This window comes from Coturnix japonica, chromosome 3 (genome assembly GCF_001577835.2).
Source record: "Coturnix japonica isolate 7356 chromosome 3, Coturnix japonica 2.1, whole genome shotgun sequence".
Lineage (NCBI taxonomy): Eukaryota > Metazoa > Chordata > Aves > Galliformes > Phasianidae > Coturnix > Coturnix japonica.
Genome location: NC_029518.1, coordinates 52,486,949 through 52,506,910, shown reverse-complemented (window position 1 = coordinate 52,506,910; position 19,962 = coordinate 52,486,949). Strand labels below are relative to the sequence as shown.

Below are 19,962 nucleotides of genomic sequence, written 5' to 3'. Positions count from 1 at the left end.
CTCTTCTCCTTTTTCTTCTTTTCTTTCTTTTCTCATAGTTAGATGGACCAACACGTCACAGTCAAGAAGTTGTATAAGTAGCATTCCTGAGGGCTTAATGTTATTTCTGAATATAATGCATGTATGTATGTATAAGTATTTGGGAGTAGATAAAGGTTTCATTGCAGATTGTATCTAAATTTAATACAGTCATGTTCAAAATACCAAAAAACCTAAAAGAATTGAGTATTCTTTTTTTCTAACAACCAGCATTATCATCTGTCTCTCTCGATCTGAATTGAATGAACAGTTTATATTAAACAGATCTGGGGGAAAAAAATTAACAGGACAGATGATTATAGCAATAGAAAAGAACTAATTCTGCTTCCATAGCCGTGCCTGCCGTTTGGACATGCTCCCTGCTGTGAACTAGCAGTCGTTTAGCTGCAGGCATGTTCCTTTCCTGTAGAGTGCTGCACTTGCCAGGGCTCACATTCCCAGCTGCCCTCAGCTTTTTTTATTGTTGGAAGCTATGAACAGTGCGGAACTTCTTTCTAGGCCTCTTTACATAACTGCTAAGCTCTTTCTTCACCTGCCATTTGACAGTCGCTTATGCAGGATGCAGTTCTGTTCCCTCCATGCGGTTCAGCTGGCTCTCTGCTTCTTTTTGCTCCATTTCAGCTGCCTGGATTAGTTTCAGTTTCCAGAATAAATAATAGTTGTCTGCATGCTCTCAAAAGACTGAAATAATTGATTGTGAGTGATATTAAAATCTGTGAACATTACAGCCTTTCTCTGTGAATGGAACGTGCCTGACAGATGCTGGTAGTGTTCTATTGCAGTCCAGATGTAGGTACGTGTGGAGGCGCAAGTTCTCAGCTCCTGTTCACAGTGGCAGACTTTTGGGCCTAGCGAGTATCTTTGCAATTCATGGATCATTGTGATTTATGAGGCGTGTGACTGGGTGTTCTGTAAATCTGTTTGGGAGTGAATGAGATAAAAAGCTATGGGATGCTGCAAATTGATTGTGAAAAGTCAGCATAGCCTTTGGCATTCCAGCTGACACATCTCGGACTTAGGCTGATAAGCTGTAGCTGTTCTTTCCAAACTGGATGTATGTGTGCATGAAATAACTCATTGAAGCATAATAGTTTCGCTTTAAGTTGTGTGTTATTATTACTGAGCTCCAGTTTATATTGTTAAATGGACTGTTAGAAGCTGAAAGCCTGTGTAAAATCACTGTGCAAAGATGGACTGTGTGACCTGTGTTTCGGCTGTGACGCAGGGCGGAGGTAAGCGAGGTAAGGAGGAGTGAGAAATGAGTGTTGGTACGGAGAGAGGATCAAGGGCTTTGGTGGTGGGAATTACAGCTTCTTACAGGCTTGTCTGAAATGACCAGGTTTTCTTGTAAATGCAAGATCGAAAACTATCTCAGGGAATGATATATGCTACTTGTGTGGCAACAGATGAGGAAAATGGGGCAAGGGAAGAGGGCCACGAACGGCAGGGCAGAGGAAAGGAACAAGTCGATAGAGATGATTGAGAATTTACATATAATTCAGAATATTTATAAACATGGGTGTTCAAAACTTGTGTGCTTTTGCCAAGAAGCACACGGGGCGCCAAAACAGAGTAAAAAACCAAGAGAATCGAGACGACAAAGATAAAAACGGGAATGTTTCAGGAAGTTTTGGTGCCTTAGAACAAAGAGTTTTTACACACTTAGCCCATTACCGTAAGCAAATACTGATAATACTACAGTGGCCCATGAGTATGGGTCTTGATCCCAACTTTAACTCAGGTGAGTTTTGAAAGTAATTTCTGGACTTTACTGCAAAATAGATTCAGGAAGTGCTAAGAGTATGTCCTTTCAGTCCTGAAAAAGCGATGGCCATGTCTGAGGTAAGATCTCGTGGATGGTATACCTTCATTTTGAGAGAATTAGAGAGAAGCATTACGTGCGGGCCCCATGCTTCCTACCTTCTTCTCAAGTTTACTGTATAGAAAGAAGAAGAAAAGAGGTGAGGAGAGTATTAATTTGCTCATAAGTGCATTGGGGGCAAAGCAGGTTTTAGGTTGGGTGCTGATTTCGTGCGAGATGCAGAATGTAGTTTAGAAGGATATAATATTCCTGTGTAGATGGTAATTTATGTTAAGTTTGGGGAAAGTACCACTTGCTTGTTGAATGAACTGTAAATGACTGTATGTGAAGGTACAAGATAGAACTTACATAATATTATTGGTTGCGACAAAACAACGTTGTGTTCATCGTGTGTGCACGAACTGAGAATTCTCGATAGGTAACGTTCAGACGCTTTCAGCCAGGAATCAGTCTGAATCCAGTTTTCTATCCCAGCTAAGAAAGGGATTTATTTGGCATTATTACCAAGAAATAAGGCCCAGGCTCTTTATAACTATGAAACACATGCACACGCATAACTGTAGGGAGGTGGCTTCAATAAGTGTGTCTATCCGGAGCGCGTGGAACTATATGGAGTGTTTATAGGTGAGCAAAGGCACGCTATAAGAGAGTGCTTAATTGTGAAGATGGGAGATTAGCCAAAATAAAACGAATACTGTTTTTGTTCTTTCAGATGTGTGAAATGACATTGGTCATAGTTGACATAGTGTTAGGACTCCAACTGTAGTAAAGATCTTCGATTCGTAGCCCAACTTAAAAAAGCTGTTGATTGATGGTATTGCTAGAACTGCGAGCGCAGCTCCTCCAGTTTTGTCGTAATGGCCTTCGCGCAATGTGGAGGGGTTAGTAGCCAAGCTTGTATTACCGGTGCAGTCTTACCATATGTCCATGTCTCCTTGTGCTGCTCGTCTCTCCTCACCAAGCTTGTGTCCGTAGCAGGTGAGAATCTACGTGAATAGCTAGCATTTTGACCTGTACGATTAGGATGTTTAGAGTTTCATTGCTTATTTCCCTATGCACCTTTTCTTTCTGATCATAACCACCTGTCTACATTCACACCCTCTTAGGTATTGTGATTATAAACTTGTGGTGTTTTTAAGAATACAATTAGTATAGAATCGCTAACAAGGGAGGAATGAATAGTGATATGAACTTTCAAACATGCTAATGGCTTTACAAGTAGAAAATGGATAGCAGTTCTGTCTACGGGCTATGGGGGAGAACAGACCCTCTGTTCAGGTTTTTTGTATTAGTAAACTCCTGGGCTGGAGGGAAAAGGCAGGATTAGAAGATAATCTCCAGCCCGTGGTTTGAAACCACTGGACTTCAGACGAAGGGTTGTTAAATAGAAACATTGGGTCACATTGACTAGATTCAAGTATCTTAAAGCAAAGGACTTTGCTGTAACAAACTATATGATGCCTTCATGCAGCCGGAATGCTCTCTTGCATGGGCTTCTTTAGTCAGGAAAACATTTGAGCCACGAACTATTTGGAAAGCAGCATCCTTTCAGTTAGGAGGGACAGATTGTGTTCCTATCTAGTCTACTCGGCCTTGGTTTCTTGATCCTGCCTGTGGGAAATGGGGAAATGAAGACCTGTAACTATTTTAAACTTTACATAGAACAAAGATCAGCAGGTAGTAATCTTTGGATTTCCTAGTACGTCTGTCATACAAAGCACTGCGATTATCAGAACTGAAAAAACAATCACTGAGAATTGCTGCAGACATAGAGATGGTGAATGTGTCTAGCAGAGTCTAATGGCTTTTATTTTCATGTAGATATCAACTCAACTTTTTGCCTTTCCTATTACTATTAAGATACAATATAAGTGCTATGTTACATAGGATATAAGCTATATTATAGATGTCCTATATACATTATATTTATATATAAAATATGCAACAAGTATGCAAATAATAATATATTTGTAGATTATTAATATTGATACTTAAACATACATTTTTCTACTGATGTGATATGGATTATATTTTTGCAGACATTGTTGTTGGTTTTTTTTCCACTGCTTACACAACTTAGTAAGCCAAACCTTGGTAGCTTTTTTCTAAGTTATATTTGACCAATGAATGGTAGAATGAGAGTGAATCTCTACTTTGTTTCAGAAAATGCCTGTACATCATTCCAGCTCACCCTGACTGTTAATCTCTCTGATGGGTTCTTGTGGTTGCACCTAGGCCATGGTACTTCTGCAAAATTTTGGTGCCACATAATAGAAATATAGGAAGTCTAGTTAAGCAGCCTTGCTTAGGCAATTTTCAGCCTTTTGGTTCACTGCATTAGTCCTGCATTTTTCAGACAGGTTGGGGTCTAAAATCCATTTTTCTTTCTTTTTTTTTTTTTTTCCTTTTTTTTTTTTTTCTTTCTGACTCTTTGCACAATTATCCTCTTAATCCTGATTTTTCTTTCTTTTTTTTTTTTTTTCTCCTGACTCTTTTGCACAAACTTAGGCTTTTCTTGTATTCTGCTGGGCTATAATAACATGTTCATAGCTCCATTCAAACCCCTTAGAATTTAGTACTGATTTTTTACTTGTTATAGACAGTCTGCTGCAGTTGTGCATTATTTTCTAATCTGCCTCCAGGTGCTCTCAGTTCTTTAATCAAGGTCTTTAAACTTTTGGTTTAAAGTTTGAGTCTTGATATTGAAAAACTTCCTGTCTGATGGGAAAACATATTCTTGCAACCAAGCAATATGCTTCATACAAGAATCTCTCTGTCTGAATTTTTCAGGTCTATCATTATAACTTCTCAGTAAAGGTCTACTGACGTAGACTTGATTTATTGATCTGTCAGTTAAATTTTAATAAAGTCCTATGCTTGTATAGGTGGTAATACAGTCTGTGTTAAATGTATTCATATCTTCAGGTTATATTTGTAGTTTTAACTATAAGTTGAGTGTATCACAGGCTATTTAGAATTTGTTAAGTCTTTTTAGTATGTATTATTTTCTAAGCATAATAAGATGTCTGAAGAAATTCATTATTTTTTTTCTCCTCTCAGGTGTGAGGCAGCTAGCCCACATATTCATCCTGTTGGGTGGTGTAAAGAACATAAAAGAACCCTTATCACCCCACCAGGTTTGTATCATGCTACGTATCTGAAAGATATAAGTAATAGCCAGTTGGCAGAATTACGTCTTACAGTGAGTTTATTGTCACCTCTTCTGATTCCTTTTCTCTGTAAGTAAGAATTGCTATTACTAATTTTTATTTTTTATTGGACATAATTTATTGTGAGTGGAGTTACGATAGATATTAGCTATTAGGTATGTACATATACATACTACTTCAATAAAGATATTATTCATTTGTTGTAAGGTTTACATTGTGAAAATGCTGATAATATAAATTCTATGTAAAATTTTATGCATAATAAAAATAATCTTCATGTGAACTAATTGTTTGGTTATCAGGAGTGGTGAGACACTGGAACAGGCCGCCCAGTGTGCAGCTGTGCCCAAGTTGTGCAGTCGCCATCTCTGGAGATATGTGGTACTGAGGGACATGGTTTAGTGGACATAGTGACATAGTGAAGACTAGATGATCATAAAGGTCTTTTCCCACCTTAATGATTCTATGAGTCTATGATTCTAAATACACATAATAATGTGGGGATGAGACAATTGTTTTATGTAATCAAGGAGTCAAACTTGTTAAGGCTCTTGGGAGTCAAGAAGAGAGAGTCAACCATTATGAATGGAAATGTACTAATTGCTAGTGAATATAAGAAAGACTCTATTTTTCAGTATTGATGTGTGTATCTGGAATAGCTAAATGTCCTCCTTGTCAAGAGAAAAAGAAGATGCTCATATGAGAAGTAGTACAGCTTTCAGATATAAGTGACTTAAAAAGTAATATAAAGACTTGATAGCCTAGTACAAAAAACTTGCCAGAGTGATAAAGCACCTGTGCCATCTGACAGTGGTTAGGCTGGCTGTTATAGTATTGCTTTAGTAATTGAAGATATCAAAATAATAGAATCAGAGAATGGCTTTTGAGCAACCTCAAAGATCATCTAGTTCCAACTTTTCTGCCATGGGCAGGGTTGCAGCCTTTACATCAGACTTCTGAGGAGCTCATCAAGTGTGACGTCCAGGGATGGGGAGTCCACAACTTCTCTAGGCAACTTGTTCCAGTGCCTCACCATCTTCTGAGCGAATAATTTCTTCCTAACCTCAAACCTAAACCAAATCAGAACATTTGTATGCTGGAGTTTACACAATTTTCTCCTCAAAATGATTAATATGATTTAAGTAAGGTTTGAGGAGAAGTAAGCCTGATAACAAAAATTTTGCATGCTTTGCTTTTTTTTCCTGGATTAATTTTTAGCTAGATCAGTTTCCTGACTTAATCATCTCAGGATCACTCAAATACAACTCCTATTACACTAAGCAGGAGAGAGTGATTGGGAAATACTTTTTCTCATTGAAACAGTGGCTTATGCTGGCTACTTTTTAAGTAGCTATTTTAGTTATGCTTACTTTCTTGTCAGTTTCATAGTGAATTGTAGTAATGGTTTTATCCTGTAATATGCAAGTTGGTTAAATCTACAGTTGGAACGAGTAGTTCAACAGCTTGCTGATGAAGCTGAAATCTTGGGAGGGGACTGTACATTCTGGGTCTGTAGGGGAATCTGAAGCATAGAACAAAACAGTGTTATAAAACTAAGCTATGCATTCTGTAACTTTTGCATAAGTTTTTTACACTGCAACATTTAATTTTGCTAATATTTCTTTTGTGCCAGACTACCCACATGCTAAGCATTTTTCTTGGGAGAAGTATTTGGAAGAAACCAGCTCATTACCTGCACCTGCAAGGGCTTTTAAAGTGGTGAGAAAATGCTTACGTTTTTACCACGCTTTTAAGTACACATTATTAATTAAATAAGGAAATATATATATGGTGTTCTTATATTGCCCGGTGTATCCAATTAATTTGTTGCATTATAGGAGGTTTATTTTTGTGCAAGTTCACTGTTTGCTATTAGAAAAACTGTAATTACTAATAATAGTTGCTATTACTTTATTATTTTAATTGTTACAAATGGAATTAAATGCTACAAAATATAGTAATTCATGTAATTTGCTATGAGAAATTACTGCTTTGCTGTTAGAAATAATAAGATAGCTTCTGAATCATTGTATCATAACTTGAACTCATGTATTTTTACCCCTACATTTTAAATGGTGCAGTAAATACAATGAGAATGTAAAAATGATTGTAGGAGGTAAGGCTGGTTTCCCATCTAGTCCATTCTCATAGTAGCCAAGGGACAGTTTGTATTTAATATGTTTAGTGAACCTTTTCATCTATGAACCTGTGAAATGGTCATTTAGACAGAATCCAGTGATAGATCCCAAGATTTTGAGAGGACTCTACTTTTGTTTTAGTTTTGGACTTGCTACTTTCTTTCAGTGACATCTATCTTCCCCATCAGTAGTGGCCTTTTAGGATTTTCAGTGAGGATGCAAAAGACCTCACTGGTAGGATCTTAGATCAGACAGTCGATAGGCCCCTTGCTTCAGAGCTTTCTAATTGGTTTGTCTGAGGTTTTCAGACTAGTGTTACTAATTCTAAATTCTAAATGCTTTGCAAAGAACTGGATTGCCAGAAGCAGAAATGTCGCTTCCAAACCAGGTCATTCTTTGAGTCTTGGAAAATTGCTTTCAATTTTCTTTTTATATTTGTATTTGTCAGAGGAGAAGGGCAGATTTGAAAAAAGAAGGCAGGAAGTTTTTGATGGATTTTAGGCACCATAAGATTAGGTTTGATTTTTTCTTCTGTTTCACTTAGTTATTTTTGTTTCCTAGAAACCTTCTCATGGGTTCCAGAAAAACATGAAGCTTGAAGCGGTCGACAAGAGAAATCCAGTATTTATCAGAGTAGCAACTATTGTAGATACTGATGACTATAGAATAAAAGTAAGTTTCCCTGTACCATCTCACTTGAGTTCCTAATTAGCACTTATAAACATAAAATCATATAGTCATAAAATTAAGTAAGAATTCAGCTGTGTCCTGCTAAGCTTTTACTTGCCCTTTTCACTTACTAATATGCACATAATTCCTTTGGGTGGGGTTGTTCTCTTATCTTCTTAGTTCCATTTGCTGACATAGGTAATTAGTAGAGCTGAATATGGAAATTGCTTAGGAAACAGTTGACACAGAACATTTGCCCATTTTATTGAAATAAGGGAAGATTTAATAATTGGGACCCTATAAAATATTTGGCCTAGGCTAACTGAATCTGTCTCTGTAAAGGTCGAAGAAAAGGAGAGAGATACAAGGAATAAATGAAAAAGGAACCCCGATCTCTTGGGCATTGTCAGAAACTTCTGCAATTTTGAAGTTTGTGATAATTGACCGTGTATAATACAGTAATATATAATAGACTTTAGACTGCAATAAGTTCAGATGATGTTGTTTTGTTGGTTTTTTTTTTAAGTACAATTTTTATGATTGAACTATTTTTGCTTTGTTTTACAAAAACAGCTTCCTCTCTAGAGCATTTGACTGTTAAGACTGGCATATGCCATATATTCAGCTAGGTGGATATGAAGGATATTTGTGTATGCATTTCATAGAGAATTATTCAGCATACCTGTATTTCAAGCAGGGAATGCAGCTGACATTTCCTTTTGAATAAGAATTAGGTAGGGAGTCATCAGATTTAATTTTCCAGCTAAAGATTAAGTTGATCATAAAAAAGAAAGAGGGGGAAGTATGCTTTCAAGTCTAACTTATTAATATGGCAGGATTTGTAGCTTCTTGAATGGCAGTTTAATTGACTCTAGAGCATATACTGAAAAGGGCTTCACTTGAACATATGTGTGTATGTGAATCCATGTGTGTACCTGAGAGATCTGAGCCATTGACAACTACAGAAGTTTAGTAATAAAAATATTTATCTTTTGTTTGGAAAAAAAAATGTTCTATGGCAAAAACTGGTGGTTTTTTGGGATGTCACATACCTTGATTTCAGCTTCAGCTCTTTACCCTGGATGATCTGATTTTAATAAATTATTACTTGTTTGTTTGTTTTTTTAAGAGAGAAAAAGACAACATTTCTTGCTTAGGAATTGAGAGTTAAACATGTCTTGCTGTAGGGATCTGAGCCCAATGATGAAACACACAGTAAATGACCAAATGATGCCATCACTTTTCTTCGCTCAAAGTGTATATAGGTCGAAAATCTAATACATATGTATTTTCTGTGTAACATCCCTAGTTTTCTTAAAATGACTTCTTTAATGGAGATAGATTTCCTAGTTTCTAGATTGCTCAGGGAAACTGATTTAATAGAGAGTCTTTTTAATCTAAAATATATTTTTCTCTTTTGTAATTGTAGGTCCATTTTGATGGCTGGGATAGTATTTATGATTATTGGATGGATGTAGATAGTCCTGATATCCATCCTGCAGGCTGGTGTACAAAAACTGGACACCCTCTTCAGCCTCCACTGAGTAAGTGAAACTGCATTATAATGTAGAGATGTTAAAGGCCTGTGTACTATGCTGATGTTTCCTATGTCAGTGTTGTCCAAAGAAAGGTACCGACTAGGATATGCAAAATAATGTAAATGTGACATTTATTGCCAAACCAACATAATTTAAAATGTCACTAATTAATCACATTTTCTTAGATAGCTTTAATGACCCTTACTGTAATGGAAGTACATTTGTCTGTATGCATAAGAATTAGAGTCAAAACATGAAGTATTAATAAGGATCTGTTGCGTGAGATCCAGGCCCTCTTGAAGCCAATGATAAAACTGCTGTGGTACTTCTACAGGGCCAAGGTATTATTTTTAAGATCTTATGCCTATATCTTCTTGAAAGTTATTGTGCTTTTCAGCATAGAGTCCCGACTGCACTGAGAAGGTGTTCTTTTCAACCCATATTAAAGATAAATCAAACAGAACCATAGTATGAGTAACAAGAGAGTCTTTATCAGCTTGCCCTCTCTGGGAATTTGTTTAACTTGCTGAAGTGGGAAATCTATCATAAGCAGAGGTTACAGGGAGAAGAGATTTTGATGGTAAAGATATATATATAAACTCTGAACAGGTGATTTTTAACTGAGTGCTCTTTTCTGGACTTGCACTGTAGATACTTGACTTGTGACTGAGCTTTGCACAAGTGCTGAGTGCTCCACAGCTATAACAGATCAGAAAAAGCTGTGCTTGGAAAATAAAAAATGCTGAACTCTGAGAAGTTACATGCAAAATAACAGTGATAAGGCACACTCAGAAAGTGGGAATTTGTTACCTGAAAATCTCTGTAGTTCAGTTCAGCATTTCTAAAATGGCAAGAAAAATATTTCCTACCAAGACTGTGATAAGAGCATATTCATTATCTTACTCTGCATTCCAGTGGTGCAATGATGACTGCCTGTTAGGAAGTTAATTGTTCTGCCTTCAAAGCAGAATCTGAATAGAATGCTGTAAGTACCAAAGCAGAAGTGAATAATGAGAGTAAAATAAGATGCTGCATATCTGCTTCTTAAATTGAGATGTGCACCCTGTGTTATGAAGGACGAGTCCAGTGGGAAAAAGTATTTGGCCACATAAATAAAAATGTATCATGCAGAAAAAGAAATGAATAACATTGTGACATTTCTATTACCAGTGATTGAAAAAAATATATATATCTTAACCTAGCTAGGAGTGCAAAATATATGACTTCATTTTGGTGGAGGTGGTTAAAGAAATAAAGTTGCAGATGCCCTTTACATACAGGACATAATCTCTAGTTGTTGGTGTAGGAACCACTGTTCATCTTTTCCAGTGTGTGATGGGAGTTATTGATATTCTGATGTAAGTTTAGATAGAAAAAGGAAAATGGACAATATGAGAGAAGGAAAAGTAACCATTCTTCAAATCTAAAAAGAATAATTCACTGTAGGAATACAATTAAAATAGCATTATTAATGAATAATATGGTAAGACACTCCAGTCTAATGGTGTGGTCTACATGTCTGTCTTAAGTAGCAGGAGCTGTGTGTGAACGCTGTGCTATGCTACCAGTATTAGCCTATAGCAGTCATCATAACAGCTTTATGTGTGTCAGAGTGTTTTATCTTAAGGTATAGAAAAGTCACAATGATTATGATCTTTCTGGCACTAGTTAGGGAATTAGGAATGACGTGTTGGTACTGATTTTAATATCATTTCACAGTGATGCAGCAGCTTTCTTGCACAGATGCAGCTCTTTAAAATGGCATTTTTAGAGTTTCAATTTATTATGTGAAAGGAAAGCATTTGTTAGGGAGCTAATTTGTGCAAAACCATAGCATCAGTGTACTGGTTTGTTTTGCTTCTAGCATATACCTTCCAATTATATTTTATTTTTGTGCTTAACTGACTCTACTGGAAAATTAAACTCTTCTTTTACTTGTTTGAGAGGAAACAGCTGCTTATTCAAGGGTTTATACAAGTGTAGATATTCCTCAGAACAGAGATGAAAATATTTTATATTTAGAAATTTTTATTTGTTTCAGTACATTTTTCTGTGGTTTTGGGCATGTTTTTTTCCCTAGGTTGTACATAATAAGTGGATAGAAGCAAATTAGGAAATTTTCATACAACATGAATTCTTCTTTTAAAAAAACAACAAAACCAGAGCTTTTTGTGTTCTTGCTTTAACCTAAGTTTTATCTTTTCTGACTGAATTACTTCTGAGATATGGGAAGAACTTTTTTATTGCCATTAAAGTTGTAGGAAGAAATACGGATGAAGTGTTTAACTGTATGAGGGAGTATTTTGGTGGTCAAGTTACTGGATCACTTTTCTTGAGTATCTGGCAGCAGGCTGGCTTGGTAGGCCTTATCCTAAAGAAGATCCTTGTATAAGATGAGGTTCCCTATAATATGCATGTGCAAACAGAAATGCATAAATTGCTTTTGAACATCAGTAGATTGTAGAAGAACCATAGAATTGCTCAGGTTGGAAAAGACCTTAAAGATCATCAAGTCCAACCACAATCTAACCATACTACCCTAACTCCAACAACCCACTGCTAAATCATGGCCCTGAGCACCACATCCAAACATTTTTTAAACACTCCAGGAATGGTGACTCAACTACCTTCCTGGGGAGCCTAGATGCATTCTTCAGTCCTACTGTAGCACCTTATGTCTCACTATTGACAAGTCTGAAAATCTGAAAGCTACAGGTAGTAGCTTTGTTGTCTAAACCTACCCATTTTTGCATAATTTTCCTGCTTATCTAACTTGTATCCAAATTGAAGTGTCCTACCTTACTTAGTTGTTCCTCGTAAGAACACCATTTCATACCTGGGTTGAGAGTAGGTCGAAGCAGACAAAAAGATTTAAGTTCTGCTATACTAAGATACGATGACTAGATGAGCAGGGAATATTTAAGAGAGCGGTAGACAAAGTAGAATAGTGACATCCTGCCTTGTTCTGTAGCCACTTTCATTGTAACTCCTTCTTGTTTGCCTCTTGCACGGTTACTAGTCACTTAGTATGTGTTTTCATGGAAGAACCCAAGGCCAATGGTAGCTAGGTCTGCCTCAGTTACAGTGTGGCCAGCAGGACTTGGTAAGTAATTGTCCACTTGCACTTTCACTGGCATGACCACACTTAAAATACTGTTTTCTATTTTGGACCCCTCACTACAGGAAATACGTTGAGTTGCTCAAGTGTGTGCAAACAGCAATTTAGCAAGGGAAGGGACTAAAAAACAGGTGTTATGAGGAACGACTGAGGGAACTGGGGTTGTTTAGTCTGGAAAAGGGGAGTCTATGTGGTTCTATTTACAGTTATTTAATAGGAGAGAGGTTAGAAGTCTCATAGTTACTCTAAGATTTACATTGTTTATATAGATGTAGGTCTTCTATAGAGATTTAGTCAGAGTAGTTTTATTTCTCCGCTGGAAGAGATCATTTGAATCTCCATCATACTTTTGCAAAATGCATATTTTAAAGTACATTAAAATTACATATGTCATATGTAATTTCTCTGGCATACAGGTCCCTTGGAGTTAGTGGAAGCTTTGGAGCATGGAGGATGTCCCACGGCAGGATGTAAAGGAATTGGGCATGTAAAAAGAGCAAGACATATTGGCCATCATAGGTATGTGCTGTGAAAATGATTTTTTTCAATTTAGTAATGTCTGCATGCATTTTTTTAAATTGCCGTTCACAAGAAAACTGATCCTGTCTGGAAAAAAATAAATACTAAATTTTGTAAAACTAAATATGAAACTCTTCCAGTTGCCATGGTGAGCACACTGAGATAAACACTAGCAATCTGTAACTTCATTTTGCCAGATGAGATTTTTCAAACATCATTTTTGCCATTGTTGATAGATTCTGCTAATCTGTATTTTCCTACGAAGATTCCTTGGCTTGCTGTTTGATTTAGAAGAGGTTATAGACAAATGTGGATAAAGCAGTAACTTTTGAACCTTTTGAAACAAGGTCATTAATGTTTTTTATCACTTGGTTGTTTTGTTCTGCTCAGCAGGGGGAAAGGTTTGCATGTAGACTTGAAAAAATTCTAAAAAGAAAATTCTGATTCACACATTCCCAAATTACAGACCGAACAAATTTCGGTTTATCCTGAGTTTTTCTAGAGATCATTTTGTTGAACACTTAAGTGTAATGCAGAAATGTGAGCCTCCCAGGCTCTCCTGCAAGAGAGCTGACCTAGAGAAGGCAGATGTGTGGGAGAATAAAATGATGCACAAACACACAGGGACACAGGAATACTGACTGAGCCAAAATATTCAGTTTTTGAAATGCTTATGGTATGAGATTAATCTTGAATATTTCAGTAAAGAAAATAACAATGTAACATGTTGAGAACTGAATATCATAAATTGCATTGAACAGCCTTTACACAAAACAGTTTCCAAAAATTTTCTTCAAATTCATTCCATGGAACAGTCATAGGATCCAGTAATGTATGCCACTTTGTGCTTTCTGCTCTTCTGTTACTAGAGGATTGCTCTTTGGTAATTTGTTTATATTTTTCAAGAATATTATCAAACTCCTATGATCCAAGAGATAGTGCAAGAGATTTACATTTTTGATGGCAGAATTATATCCTGTTGGTGAGAACCTTGGTGATTCTATAAATATCTAAGATGTGGGGGGAGGGCAAATTGACAAGACCAGGCTCTTTTCAATAGTGTGTGGAGACAGGACAAGGGGAAACAGCCAGAAACTGAAGCATAGGAAGTTCCACACAAATGTGCACAATAACTTCTTTATGGTGAGGGTGATGGAGCACTGGAACAGGCTGCCTAGAGGTGTTACGGAGTCTCCTTCTCTGGAGATATTCAAGACCTGCCTGGACGCCTACCTGTGCAACCTGGTGTAGGGAACCTGCTTTGGCAGGGGGGTTGGGCTCAATGATCTCTGGAGGTCCCTTCTAACTCCTACGATTCTGTGATTCTGTTAACTACCTGAAGGAAGGTGGTAGTGAGCTAGGGGTTGGCCTCTTCTCTTGTGTAACTAGAAGGAATGGCTTCGAGCTGCACTAGGGGAGATTCAGGCTGGATGCTAGAAAATACTACTTCTCTGAAAGAGTGGTCAGGCAGTGGGATGGGCTGCCCAGGGAGGTGGTGGAGTCACCGCCCCTGGAGGTGTTCAAGGAATATTTGAACGTTGTGTTGAGGGATGTGGTTTAGAGAAAACTATTGGTGATGGGTGGATAGTTGGACTGGGTGATCCTGTGGGTCTTTTCCAAACCTACTGTTTCTATGATTCTATTCTATGATTCTAATTAGGCTACAAGGTTTTGGTGGCATATCAGCACTGGATCAGGTTATTATCACTTTTTTCCTTCTGTCTTTGTCTGTTAATGCTCTTTTTTATTTTTCTTCTTTTCTGTTTGTTTGGCTTTTTATTGTTTGTTTTATGCCTTCCCTTTTGAAAGACTTTGTTAATCTTAGTAGGGTATCTGCTTAAATTATGTAATCGGTACTTAAGAGGTACTTGCACTTTTTTTTAAGTCTTGCTGAAAAATCTTCCTGGTTGCTCAACTAAAATTCACTTCATATACTGGTAGAGTGAATCATGTATGATTTTTTAATGTGTCTGATCTTTAAGGCAATAACGTGCAGATTGGGGTATTATCTTTCATAATATGTGCTATCTCAATTGCTTATAATCATATGAACGCAACCACCATTCTCAGCCCAATGCCAAAACTTTAAAAATAAAAATTAGGAAGAAACTTCTGTGGATGTGTCAGAAAAATTTTTCATTTGTGATCTTCTCTCTAAAGTACATTTTGGCATTAAAACTTCTAATATTTCACAGGGAAAGGATGAGTAAGAGAGGTATGTTTAGTTATTTAATGTATTCTTTGCTTTTATAGCTGTATTTTCCATGCTATTTAAAGTCATTATCCTTACTCATCCTGAATACTGAGAAATGGCAATCTATTGTGTTTTATTTTTATTACAGTCTTAGCAATTCTGTTATTTACATATGAACTGATAATTCTAGGAGATAAAAATATAACCAAAGTGATTTTGTTGATTGTAAAATAAATCTGCTGTTTCATAGCAAATAAATTAGCATCATAAATGTTTTATACTGTGGTTGTATTAGTTTGCTCTCTGTTTTGAAGTATTTTGTGGGTTTTCTTTTCTTGAGCATTTATGAGGAATATAATGAATTTCTTGTTTATCTGGGCTCTACGGATTTGAGGGTCTGGGTCACCCAAAAAATTCTACAATTGTACAATTACTTTTTCTTCTGAAATAACTAAGACTTTTTGAAATTGGTGTAATTATCCACATCAGGTTCAAGTCCCTTGAGTCTGTTATCTTGGCAGCCCTGAAATGTATTTAACCATGCTTATTTCTTATTTTTTTTGTGATGAAGTATGTCTGTCTACAGCAAATTTCTGAGTGCAGAAGAGATAATTTAAAATGCTAAACAGTTCTGAAATCATGAGAGCTTCTTCCTTAGGAAGCAGATAAAAGCCTGGGTGATTAATTATGAGGTGGGACTAAAGCATTTATTTTCTTTTTGGAAAATTGATGTTAATAAGGACAATTTATCTATCACCAGTTGATTTAGTTTTGTTTTGCTGGGCGTTTAAAACAGAGATTGGTGAGCAAGTCGGTAGCATCATAAAGATTACCTGCGTATTTATGATTAGGTTGTGCATTGTATGCTTTCTAATATTTAATACTACTACTAACTAATAATAATAATAAAGTCTGAACTGTAATGCAAAACATTTGGTTGCAAGCAGGTCATTTGTGTTTTGCATTAACTCCCCATGAGTAAATATCAAGTCTGCTCCAGTCAACGGTTCTCAATTGAATGATTTTCTGGCAATTAGAATGGGGAAAAAATATATTAGTTTGTTGTTCATAATTAAAATCATGCAGATTGCTAAAGAACACTAGTTGATATTTGCGTGATACTATTTTCATACTAGTGACTCTGTACTTTTTCTGTTAACTAGAAGTTTGCTCTTACTATCAAATAAGGATGACAAGAAGTAAACAATATGCTGAACTGCATTAGGAGTAGGATGTAAGCTTGGAGAGCATTTTATTAGAAACATCATCTGTTATGTGGAAGTGAACTGAACGTGCCACGATGGAGACGATGTTCTCAGAAAACTGTGGTGCAGAAGCACTGAAAGCCTCAGTTCACTATGATGCTCCAGTTCACTATGATGATTTGTTCAGTATCTGCATAAGTAAATCTCATCAGATACTTTTGTGAGTCTCCAGTTTCATTTTCTTTTATGTTAAGGGTGTTACCCCAGCCAAATAGGATTTAAGCTACTGTTAACTGAAGTTTATACTGTTGAAGCAACTTTATGCTAAAAAATATGCATTGGTGATAAACACACATTGTAAGTTGTTGTAGAAAGCATTTGTATCATTTGTTACTAGGATAGTTAAAAATATTTACATAAAGTCAACTGAAGTAAAGACATCAGTAAGTAAAAATTTTAAAATATGCTTACAAAAGAAAATTTTTACTTCAAAAAAAGAAAAAAAATCTAAGTAAAACAATGTTCAGGAATAGTTTTGCTGTTATTTCATAAAAATTCTAGTGATACATAACTTGGATAGTGGTTCTACCAGTAGAAATTAAGAACAAAAGGTTTCCTGTGTTGCTTTCTGTACTTCTTGGGCAGTCAGCAGGTTGTACTATACACACTACTTCTCATTAATAATCAGTGCATTCTTTTTTTGCTTTTTTGCTTTATTCATCATTCCTGATTCAACAAGAGAGTCTTTTTGTAATGTCAGGTTTTTGCTCAGTTTATGTAAAGCTCACAACTAGTAGCTCACTTTCCTCAGTATACAGCAGATAGCCTAATTGCTGTGTCATGCTGATCCTCCAGAGTTGAAATGTAGCTGATTACTGTCCTGTGGGGGGCAAGGAGGATGTTAATTTGGATATTTATTTACTGAAACATGGGTTGAGCCTACTGAAGCAGCTCAGATGATAATAGATTATCTTCACAGTTTCAAAGATGTGAAACAGCAATAGAAGATGTCTGGCACCATCAGACACACAGCTGGGGTTTTAAATGAAACTGCCACTTCTTGCCATGCTGCCTGTTCTTCTGGAAGACATCAGTACTCAAAGGTCAAGGATATCTGATCAACTTGTAAATGGGCTTTGAACTTCCGCTCTTTTCTAAACAGTGCGTTAAGGTACAAAGTGAAAGCTGCAGCAGAAATCCATGTTCAAGTTGAGAGAAGAGTTAAGAATCCTAATTTAATTTTTAAATAACGTAATGATCAAGACTTCCGAGCACTTGAGTTTTTTCTAGAACTTAGTAATGTATAAATCAAATACTTCTTTATGTGTGAATAATAAGATTAACTTTTTAGTCTTTGTAGTATACAAGTTAACTGTACTGAAGGCTGGAGGCCCTGAGATTCAGGAATGATTGATTGATCTAAAGCCACCTAGCTCATACTGACTGTTCATTCATGCTATGTTTTGTTGCAACAAAGCTGACAGAGGAAATAATGAGCATTCATTTTGTTGCTCCAAGTAATAGAAACATCAAAGGACTGTCATAGATTTCTATTTTTTTTTAACATGATGTAGCAATTCAAATGATTAATTACAAAGCAAAACTCATCTGAATTTAATGCTGTAAAATTTCATTAATATTATAACTATTGTTGACTGAGACTGTTCTTCAGCTTCTGTTTTTGAAGAAAATTGTAAAGGAAAAATGCACAATAAGCAAGTTTCAATGAAAAGCTGAATTTCAAGGGTCCTGCTACTTCTTTAATTTAAAACATACTACTGATTTTGGCAATTAGAATACCTACTAGAGATGAAATTGTACTGTCAGATTTTGTTGAGATGTAAAACCTATTTAATAATAATACATAGCTGAAGTTAAATAGCTATTTGTTTGTGTTTGTGGTTACTTGAGATATTCCTTAAAAGTGCTCAAAACACCCTTGTGGGCACAGGAAGTTGAAAGAAGATTACATAATTTATTTTATCAGAGTGGCAAAATGGAGATTGATCAACAAATTCCAAGTTTGTGGTAACTGTATATTATCACAGTGGTATGGGTTTGTCACAGCCAGTACATAAATCCCATTTGCATTGTTTCCATATAACTGTTTTCCAGATGAAAGCCTCCATTTTTCAGCTTATACTTCATTTGAAAGTTAGAAAAGGTATAATTGTGATAGATACAGTAATATAGAGGATTAAGAATATTCACCAATTTTCCCTGGTCTTCCTCTTTTCTCCCTCATCCTTTAGTTCATAGTTTTTAATTGTTTTAAGGCAGACACCAGCCCTCAGATGAAAAGGTTAGAAAAATGGAAGTAAAAGTATATAAACAAAGCTGAAGTATACGCCAAACTCTGCTTAAATAAGTTGGTTAGAATAGCAGAAGTTGTATTCTGTTTCCTCCAAATTCAGGTTCAGCTCTGCTATGCAAGGATTTAAAAAAAAAAATGTGGATATTGTCCTGTTCAAATTAACCAACTGAAAAAATACAACAGATTTGCTGTTAGAATCTTGCTTTGATAACCCCATCAAGATACAACTAAATTAGGTTGTGTAGCCTTAAGGAATTTTCTCTTTTTATGCTACTGCTGACAGAAACGTAAATTGCCACCAGCTTTCTGGGTAGGTTGGTAGGACTGAAATTAGACCTTGTGATAGGAATTGATTCATAGTTGCTGTGAATCCAAATCTTCATGGGTAAAAGATTGGGAGGATGTACAGCATATTTTGAATAAAAGGCCTTTTTTAATGCTCTGCTTTGTGGAATTAACATGATACTTAAAGCTTACTTTTTTTTTTTTTTTTTTTTTTTTTTTTTTTTTTTTTTTTTGGAAGTCAGAGCTGGCAAGGCATGTTGCTGGCAAGGTAGACTTAGGCAGCCCTGCTTGGAAATCATATACATTATCAGTGAAATAAAACATTGACATGGTTTTTGGAAAGACACTTTTATTCTTGAAAAAAAATAAAACCTAGAATGTAGATTTTGATTTTTTTTACTTTTCAGCATTACAGAGGTTCTTGTAATTGTACAGATAAGCAGGAGAGCATACTTTAATAGTTAGCATAGTAACTCACTGTCCAAAAACAACAACAACAAAAAACACTTATCTTTGAAGTATAACTCAATGTCTATTACTTATTTTGGACATTGTACCTGTAAGTATGTTAACCAAATAACCAGTTGGACATTTCATAGACAAAATCTTAGTTGAGTGTGGTGTGTTCTGCATTGCTGTTGTTCTATTTCTTAGCTCTTGGGCAAGCACAGTTTTTATGACATTATTTGTTCAAGTCATTATTAAAAGCACAGTGTCAAATTATCTCACAAAAAGGAATGCAGTGAAACGGGATGCTGAATGATAGGAAAATGTGTGAAAAACATACTTCTATTGGAGTAAAAGCCTCATTTGCAAAGATGGGGCATTCTCTCTTTGTGGACAATATGTAAGCAGGGAAAATAGCCATAGGAATATGATTATGTTATTTGGAGTGAGAAGGATATAGTTAGAGGCATCCTGTATATTATATATAAAATGCCATGAGAGCTT

At 36.0% G+C, this 19,962-nt stretch overlaps 1 protein-coding gene across 8 annotated transcripts in view; it reads left to right on the top strand.

The window, feature by feature from the left end:
- Positions 1 to 19,962, top strand: part of L3MBTL3 (L3MBTL histone methyl-lysine binding protein 3) — a 78,471-nt gene that overhangs the window by 46,552 nt on the left and 11,957 nt on the right. For all 8 annotated transcript variants that reach the window (XM_015858558.2, XM_015858553.2, XM_015858555.2 and 5 more), the window contains 5 exons: positions 4,922 to 4,998; positions 6,665 to 6,750; positions 7,731 to 7,841; positions 9,268 to 9,382; positions 12,911 to 13,013. In XM_015858558.2, the coding sequence (XP_015714044.1) occupies positions 4,922 to 4,998; positions 6,665 to 6,750; positions 7,731 to 7,841; positions 9,268 to 9,382; positions 12,911 to 13,013 (492 nt within the window). The remainder of the gene's footprint in view (positions 1 to 4,921; positions 4,999 to 6,664; positions 6,751 to 7,730; positions 7,842 to 9,267; positions 9,383 to 12,910; positions 13,014 to 19,962) is intronic.